The 9,820-nt window shown below is 39.5% G+C and overlaps 1 protein-coding gene across 1 annotated transcript; it reads left to right on the plus strand.

Moving 5' to 3' along the window:
• The first annotated feature begins 374 nt into the window (after positions 1–374).
• On the plus strand, positions 375–2,902 carry znf367 (zinc finger protein 367). The gene is made up of 5 exons (XM_030789020.1): positions 375–635; positions 1,575–1,731; positions 1,830–1,949; positions 2,246–2,384; positions 2,650–2,902. Exons 1-5 carry the CDS (start codon positions 375–377, stop codon positions 2,900–2,902), a joined length of 930 nt encoding a protein of 309 aa, XP_030644880.1.
• The last annotated feature ends 6,918 nt before the right edge of the window (positions 2,903–9,820 follow it).

The raw sequence follows: 9,820 nt of genomic DNA on the forward strand, positions 1-9,820 counted from the left end.
GATTTGCTAGATGTTCTGCTCAGGCGCGATTTCTAACGCGGGAAAAGTTGTAGAAGGTTCGGATAACAGTGAGAAGTGTGACATTGAGAGAATCGGAAAGAACGTTCACTGTATGAGTCACTAAGGAGGGAGTTGAAGTACAGCTGCAAACCGTTTTGGAAATGAACGATATTTTAATGCAAGATCAAAGAATCGACTCTGGACATACAGCAAGTTAACTTACTCGGTTAAGGAGCTGAAGTGGATTGCATCTGTGTGACTCACTTTTTCTAGAACTGACATTTTTCTTGAGATTAGGGAACAAAATACCTCAAAGAGGTTTGTATCTCTTTGGTTTTCGGTATTGTTTTGCGATCTTTTGTTAATTGGAAAAGATGGCTGACAGCAAACATCCTCAAGTTATTTTCTGTAATGATTCACCTAAAAGAGTTCTTGTGTCCGTCATCAAGACAACTCCAATTAAACCCAAGGCTATGGACTCAGCTATGCCTACAAGTCCAGGATTCAGCGATTTCATGGTCTATCCGTGGAGATGGGGTGAAAATGCACACAATGTTACCCTTAGTCCTGGATCGGGAAATGGTGCCGCTTCTCCTACTCGAAACAGTTCTGCTACAGACTCCGATCACATGAAGGTAGGATACTCTGCTGTAAGGTGGCCAAATCTAACGTTGTTAAACAGCCCCAATTCATCTCCGAGAAAAAAGTAACTGTAAAAGTATCCAATGAAAACTATCATCATCTTTGCATTAGTGTTGTCCGACAGGTCGTTTCACTCATTTTTGGAAATAAATAGCGTAACGTTCAGCTTTAAATAAGTAAAACGAACATGACTTGTAAGCTTTGCAAACTTAATAAGCACTTTTGTCATCAAATAATACGGATTGTAAAATAAATAAATAAAGCAGGCAAGACAGGCATTTGTAAGGCCTTGTTTTAGACACTAGCTAAGTTGTTATCAAAAGTCCTATTTTTATTAATAAATAAATGAGAGAATGTGTATCGTATCGTCAAAAGATGATTAGTTGTATTTGTGATTGTTGTGTTCCCATATGGTCTGAAAACATTGTGAAAATACTATGCAAAAAGCTATAGGGAAAATTGGGGGAAAACGCCCGCGCACGGGGTGTAACATGATGGATTTTAAACCCCACTTCCTACTGTAGCAGCTGGTTTTGAATGACGTCAGATATGCGCGCCAAAAATTCACCGGACATTACAATTCTAGAAAAATCGCCGCAGACGTAAATCGAAACTAAACAACAATAAGTCTTATAACGCCATGCCGTACTTTATTGGTCAAAGTCTTATATGAATATGTTTAGTTATGCATTTAGTCCAAAAATAATATTATATGATGTTTATTTGAATAAATTATGATTGCTTGCGTGAAAACCATGCAGAGGAGGTTTAATGCATGAGTTTCCCTATACAACGAGAAGGAAGACTTCTCAGATTTATGCAATATTATATTTTAATAAGTATCACGATAACCAGCCTTCTATAATGCTTAATTTGTTTGTTATTCAGTGGAGTTCTCATTCTTAAATACACGTGCACATTGTGTTGACCAGTGTCAAGATGGGATACGGCGCGGGCGCCCTCGCGCTGATACTGTTCGAGAGCTGATTAATGAAGGTGAGAACTCTACCAGTCGCATTCGCTGCAACATCTGCAACCGCGTCTTCCCCAGAGAAAAATCGCTACAGGCACACAAACGCACACACACAGGTACGTTGAATTCAATAACCAGTTTCTGTATAATCAGTGGTGTTTCTCTTCTACCTCCAGCTCAATGTATTCATTTGGTGTTTATTTTCATACATCAGGAGAAAGACCCTACCTCTGTGACTACCCAGACTGTGGGAAAGCTTTTGTCCAGAGTGGCCAGCTGAAAACCCACCAGCGTCTCCATACAGGAGAGAAGCCCTTTGTCTGCTCTGAGAAAGGTGTGAGAACATCACCAAAACACCACATATTAGGATCAGCATGGTTCACAAGACAAAGTTGTGTTCTTACATTGCTCTATAAGGGTTACCTTACATTGTAATAAGTGAAGTGTGGAGCTGTTTGCTTGTTTGTGTGTATTCTGAATATCTATATTTAAGTTTTGAAAAGTGATCATTATACATAATAATAATATTCCTACATATAGTTTCCTTAAAGGCAGTGACTAACATTAATACATCAGTATTATAACAGTGTAGATAAAACAACTGAAATTAATCTCCTTACTCATTGACAGGCTGTGGTAGTCGCTTCACCCATGCCAACCGCCACTGCCCCAAGCACCCTTATGCCAGGCTGAGGAGGGAGGAGCCTACAGGGGGCCCTGGGAAGTCCCAGGGGGCTGATAACAAGGCTGTGGCAGAATGGCTGGCAAAGTAAGTCCAGCTTGAGTGAGAGTGGGGAAACATGGTTAAGACAACAGAAAATATTGCCACTAAGAGAGTGTACACAGGAATAGAATTAAAACAGTTTTAGGCAGCAGAATTTGAGAATAATAGGTATATATGACTTGTAACCACTGCAAAGTTAAATGTGATATCATTTATTTCTTACTTTTGTGTAGTTGGAGGAAAAGGTCACAGCCTGTGAAAAAAAAAACAAAAAAGATGTAAATAAAACCATGTTCTGTTGTGTTTTCAGATATTGGCAGACAAGAGAGCAGCGGGCCCCTCCTCCCAGTAAGGGCAAAACCCTCAACAAGGCCAATGTGATGGAGGACCAGGAACAACAAGACCCCATGGATTTCCTGCAGTCAGACGAAGAAGAGGAGGAAGATGTGGAGGAAGATAAGGGTACCGGAGGTGGGGCGGCCAGACGACGGCTCCAGGAGCAGAGGGAGCGTCTCCATGGTGCCCTGGCCCTCATTGAGCTGGCTAATAACCTGTCAGCTTGAGGTCTCCTCTAATTTCCTACACCTGGCTGCCAGTCACATCCTCCACTGGGCAGGCATAAGCTAAAAGCACCTTATTTTGCTTCAAGTTTATTTTTAGGCTGCTATGATGGTAGATTATATCATTTTTATGAAGAATGTGTTCTTTTTTTTTTTTTTTCTTCTCCTGCTTATCAAAGAGAGACAGAGAGAGAGAGAGAGAAGATCGTTTTATGTTTTGTTTTTAGAAGGGGGGGGATTTTGTTTTGCACTTTTGGTGGTAACGAGTTTGGGTTTTTTTGCTTTTTGTTTTGTTGTTTGTGTGATGTTGTGTGTGGGTGTTTGTGTGTGTGTGTGTATATATAAGTGGATTTTAGCATGTGTGGTTTTTGATACAGGGTGTCTTCTAATGATGTACACAGTTTTTTGGATATGGAATGACAGCGTCTGATAGAGGAAATCCAACCCAAGTTAGACAGATCATATAGTCATGTGGTTCCAATCAAAATTCTCCACTGGACAGTTTGAAGACAGAAAACCAGAGGAAACAAATGGAATGGTTACTCTCTTTTATATTCAAACTTGCTGCTGAAGTATAACTCTAGTCTAGTTTGCAGCACATAGGGTCATTTTATCACTTTTGGTCCACTGTTTAGTTGAAATACATATTTGTTTTAACACATGTAGTTTGTCTAATCATTCACCATATTTAAAACTTGGCTATGAGGTTGAACCATTTTAATGATACTCATTTTATATATTTGGCCCTCATATCCACCAACAGGACATTATTATATGGGTATTCCATATGAATTTTTAGTTCATAGAACATTGAAGCTGCATGCTAAAAAATAAATTTAATGGGAGGATATTCTCAGTCTCTCAGCAACTCCATACTTAAGAAAGAGATGCTTTCGAGCAAAGCTCATAGAGCACCCATTAAAGCTCTTATGGATTATTTTGTGATATAAGGCCTGTTGAAAATCATACATAGACAGCTGAACTGCCAGGATAGATCACCTACTTGAGATGCGCCAAAAGAAAAAGGGACTTGAAAGCTGTGTATGAAGCCCCCTACAGGCAGAGTGAGAGATGACAGCTTTAGCTAATTTGACTGTTATCTGAAGAGATACTGGAGATGGCTTTTTAAGTACGTCACTTCCAGTCACGTAGATTTGGCTTACAAAGTCTAAGAAATCGTATTTTTGAAAACCAAACTTAAAGCACATGTTTATGTAATTTTCAATTAAAAGTGTTTGCTTGATAAAATGTTTGCTGTTAATGTCAATGTTCTTTGTTTGGAACACTACATGTTTTGTAAAGCTTTTAGAACAGATAATGTTAACCTGGCATCACTGAATTGTTTGGAATTTTGCCATTACACACCAGATGCTTTTACAGTGGATGATTGAAATAATTAAAGTAGACAAACAAACAAGCAAAAAACCAACCTGTATTTAAATCAGTTCACAGTTCATTTTGGAGACTATGTCAAAACTGGAAGACTGTATCACAAATGCACCAAATTAATTAATTTTAAACTAAAATATATAGATAAGTACCTCTAATTTTTTATGTTTGGTTTGAAAGTAATATATTTACCACACAATCATTTGGAGAGCTGCACAGCATGTGCCTTTCAGAAAATTATTGGTTCTTTTGTAGTGACTTTAATTTTCCTTGACAACAGAATGTAACCAGGTCCTGTTTATATTTCCAAGGAACGTTTTATGTTTGCTTGTAGAAATGACATGGCAGAAATGTAATGCAGGCTTTTTCTTCATAGGCAACGTGTAGTGCTTATAATGTCTGTTCTCATTAAACAGAGTAACTGATCGTGTTCCATGTACTGTTATTACTGTGTATTTACACCTCTACCTCACAGTTACGAAACATAATCAAATGAGCCCTTTTTTTTTTTTTTTTTTCTAAAGCACAGTCATCATTTTAGACTGTTTGACTTAAGAGGTATAACATTACAACATTAGTTTGCAACGTTTAGGCTCACATAATCACTTTGATCCACATATTTGTTTGGAATATATATTTATTTTAAGATGCATGTGTAGTTTGTGTAGCTATTCACTGTATTATAACACTGGCTGTGAGGCTGAGACATTCTGATGGAACTCAGTTTATTTAAGTAACCTGATGCCCACCAACAGGATGCGAGGGAACATTCCATGTATTATGAGTTGAAAGAGCGTTTTAATTAGTTTGTCAAACATTGAGGGTGCAGTAATTTGTTATGCTTAAAAAAAGCAATATCTGTCAGATTGTTATACTTAAAAAAAAGCCAAAAAGTACTGCTTTAGGTGTGGAAGGATAGATTAGATGTGCTCCCTCAGTCATATTTTTCAACAGTTTAAGTCTGGTATGGTGAGAACAGATTTTAAAGACTTCTAGTCATTTAATTTTGACCGCATTCCTAATTGTTTTCTATTATGATTTGAATATATTGTTTACAGGAAGGAGGCCTACTTTTTTTTTAACGGTGTTCCTTTATAAATTTTATTTTGGGGGGTCTTTCTGAGCATTGGATTAACCACTTGTTTCCAAATCCTACATATTCCACCACAAAAGTGGGAAAGAGATTCAAGACTAAGAAAACAGTTGAGAAAGTAAACTGTTGAAATTGACAGCCAGTGAGAAAGGACTTAGTTACATCACATTTTCTGACATATCTGGTTTGTCAAATCATTGCACAATCCATGATTGTATAATATGCAATGAAAAAAAAGTATAAAAGTCTACAGTGTGCACTTAACCCCATGTTATAATGCTCTGCAAACATACTGCTCTCTAGTGAACAGTGATTGTTTTTATGACCCTCCAAATTACCTTGAATGGTATCGCCAGGTCACATATAAATGTAAATCTAATTGAAACATTACACTTTTAGGTCTGCAAACGATAGCCTGGATGAGTACACTGATGCTGTGATGTCACACACCAGCTTCTGTGAAGACTGTTGTATTCCAACACGCACCAGGGTGAGTTAAAACAATGACAAACCCTGGCTCACAGCTAAACTCAGACGGCTACGTTTGGAGAAGGAAAAAACTTTCAAGAGTGGAGACCGGGATGGGTTTAAAGAGGCAAAATACACGTTTGGCAAGGTGGCGAGGGAAGCCAAACGCCTGTATTCTGAGAAATTAGAACAACAATTCTCAATCAATGACTCTGCTTCTGTCTGGAAAGGACTCAGAATCACCAGTTACAAGCCCAGAACCCCCCCCCCCTCCATCAACAACCTGAGCATGGCTAACGACCTACGCAACTTCTACTGTCGATTTGAAAGACAAAGGGATAGTCCTGACACCACCCCCAGTGTGCACAACCATCAGCTCCAGCCTACTGTGTACAGCCATTAGCTCCAACCCGGCATGCATAGTCATTAGCTCCAGCCCACTGGCACTGCTATTCAACCACCCAGCACCACAATGGAGGCTGGGACCACTACACATCCCCTCGCTTTGAATGGCCCCTCCCCCTCCTCTCCACCACAACAACCCTCCTTATAACAAGAGGGACATCAACAAGACACTTAAGCGTCAGAACCCCCGCAAAGCAGCCGGTCCTGACTCTGAAGCATGTCTCCAACCCCCGGATCATAAGCACTGGATCCCCTCAAGGCTGCGTCCTGTTCCCCCTGCTCTTCTCCCTGTACACTAACAGCTGCACCTCCAGTCATGATTCCATCAAGCTCCTGAAGTTTGAGGATGACACCACCCTCATTGGGTTCATCTCTGGTGGGGATGAGACCATCTGCAGGTGGCGAATTGATCATCTGGTAACCTGGTGTAGCTAGAACAATCTAGACCCCCATTACTTTGCATGAATCCCCGGTCAACACTGTAGAGTCCTTCCACTGCCTGGTCATCATCATCTCCCAGGACTTCCGGTGGGAGCTGAACATTGGCTCCCTCAATCAAAAAAGCCCAGCAGAGGATGTAATTCCTACAGCAGCTGAAGAAGTTCAACCTGCCGAGGACAATGATGGTGCACTTCTACATTGTCATCATCGAGTCCATCCTCACCTGCTCCATCACTGTCTGGTGTGCTGCTGCCACTGCTAAGGACAAGGGCAGACTGCAGCGTATCATCTGCTCTGCAGAAAAGGTGATTGGCAGCAATCTGCCATCCCTTCAAGATCTGCATGCCTCCAGGACCCTGAGGCGGGCAGGAAAGATTGGGGCTGACCCCTCCCATCCCGGATATGGACTGTTCAAAACACCACCCTCCGGCAAGCGACTGAGGTCTGTCAAGACCAGAACCACACGTTACAAAAACAGCGTCTTCCCCTCAGCAGCTGAACTCACCAACACGCCCACTGACCTCCGCTAACAGAGACTCTGCCCCTAACCCCTCCTCCCCCTACTGACTCTCTACACATACTAACGCTTTTTTGCACATCTTTTACACTATGTCTACATTATTTATAATGTTAAGTCCTCTGTCAACTCTACTTGCACATCTTATATTGTATATTTCAAGAGTCTCTCTCTCTCTCTCTCTGTATATAAATATATATATATATATATATATATATATATATATATACACACACACACACATACACATATGTGTGTGTGTGTGTATGTATATATATACACATACATACATACATACATACATATATATATATATATATATATATATATATATATATATATATTTTTTTTTTTTCCCCTACCTCTTGTAATATATTACATTATAGCCTTTATAGTACTACTGTCCTTTGCTCCTTCTCTGTTTTACAGTACTTGTTGCTTTCACTACTCATTGCACTTTAATGTTGTACTGTATGGAGTGCCATCATACCAAAACAAATTTCTTATAGGGGCAACCTACTTGGCAATAAAGCAAATTCTGATTTTGATTCTGATTTTGGTAATGTCATAACAACTGATATCTCAAAGGTAAAATCATTCAAAATAATTGAAAATCCAAAATAATACAAAAACAACACTTTTTGTAAAGTTGTGTGTGAAGTTACAGTCAGTGAGGTGAAAGGTTATCTGACACTTGTCAGGACTGTAGTTTCTCAGTGCTCTCAGGTTTATTGTCCATAATCTGAACTCTCAGGTTTCCCTCTGCTTGCTCCACAGGAACCTCATTTGAGCTGCCACTGTTAAATGCCAAGTAAGAGGTATTAGAAATCTGACTGATGCACTGATTGTAAGTCGCTTTGGCTAAAAGCGTTCGCCAAATAACAAAATTGTAAATTGTAAGAGTACCCTAGTCCTCCTGAGACACTGGAAATTTCGAAGAAGTGTAAAATATATATATATATATATATATATATATATATATATATATATATATATATATATATAATGTTCTGTAATTTAAAATTGAATGTACGTTTTTCATGCAGACAGTAAATTTGCCATATCTGGCACTCAAGTATATACTATGGATATATATTGACTACATACCGAGTGTTGAAATTTGTACTGTAATTTAAAACTGTAATTTGATGGTGGAGTATCTGTCAGCTGGTTTGTTTAGCATCAGTCAAGCATCAAATAAAAAATTAATGTACCTTACTAGCCTGAAAACTGTAGTGGTTAGACTCCTGACTGCAAAAAATGTTGTAATACATCAGAATGAATCCACAACAAGAAGAAAAACTATACATTTCTGAATATCTGACATAGAACTTGTTACATTTCGATCACTTTCACTTATAAACTGTCTAACCTCTAACTTACCCCTATAATACAAGACAGAAGAAAATGACAGCCAGTCCTCAAAAGCAATCACCCAGAAAGAAACATGAAAGGAAAGCACAAATTAATCGTCTGAATGGTTTTGCTGTTGTCTCTGTCCCCACTCTATTCAAAGTCCCTATTACCCTCTGGGAATCTCCAGTGCATACACTCATCAAAGTAGCTGGTATCATTATGGTGAATCCGCAAGACTCATGCCAAGGGTCTTGCCAAGATCCTTGGCATGAAAGAAAATTAAAAAAAAAGAAGGAGAAGGATTCAGACAAGCATTAAACTTCGTCAGATAAACCTGTACAGATTCCAAGATCCAGTGGTGCATGTTAGAGTTCGTAACTCAACCTTTAACAAAACGATATCATTTGAAGCATCAGGCACTGAAACATTTTGTTTCTCTTCTTGAATAAACACATCATTGCAACGAGTTGTATTACCCATGACGAAATGAATAAAAAACCTCAAACGTTTTCACCCTAACTGACTTACGTTTCTAGTTTGCGTGCCAGCATATTATGAATCACTGTAATGGAGCATGGAGGGCAGACAGGAGACAGAGGTTTATCTGAACCCCTAGTTTTGTCTTCATGTAAACACCACTGGCAGCTTTGAAGACAGCGTAGTCCTCCGCATCAAAGCCTTGGTGACAGCTGGACAACAGGGTAGCAACAGGTACAATGACACAGCTAAATCTTTTCAACCTTTGGTAAAATATGTGTGTGACTATGATTGCGTTCTGTTGTTTTCTGTGTAGATTGTGATACTGTAGCAAGCAGAAGGCTGTCATAAAAATTTTAAACAGAAGACTGACTCTAAAGGCAGGAAACTGTTCTTTCTTTCTTCTGGATACACATGCTTATGTGCAGGCTTTAACAGTCTCACTGACAACATCACTCTCCACAATGTACAAAACAATGCCACCAGACTCTTAAGAACAGAATTCACCTTACTGGTTAGAAACAACAGCGTCACTCTGTCAAAGAGGTCCATGCCTGTGATGCATGTGCCCAGTGTCTGAGCTAAGCAGAACTCATTCTCCAGGTACAGGCCCCTATTGGTCACCTTCAGATGATGTCACCGCAGGAATCACACTGCCTGTCCAGTCACCATCTGCAGATTAGCCAAAGTGTCTGTCCAAAGTTTCTGTCTGGTTGATGTCGGGTGGTCTCTGGGAGCACCCCCACTCTGATGATGGAGATTGTGGATCTGAGAG

This window comes from Chanos chanos, chromosome 1 (assembly GCF_902362185.1).
Source record: "Chanos chanos chromosome 1, fChaCha1.1, whole genome shotgun sequence".
Lineage (NCBI taxonomy): Eukaryota > Metazoa > Chordata > Actinopteri > Gonorynchiformes > Chanidae > Chanos > Chanos chanos.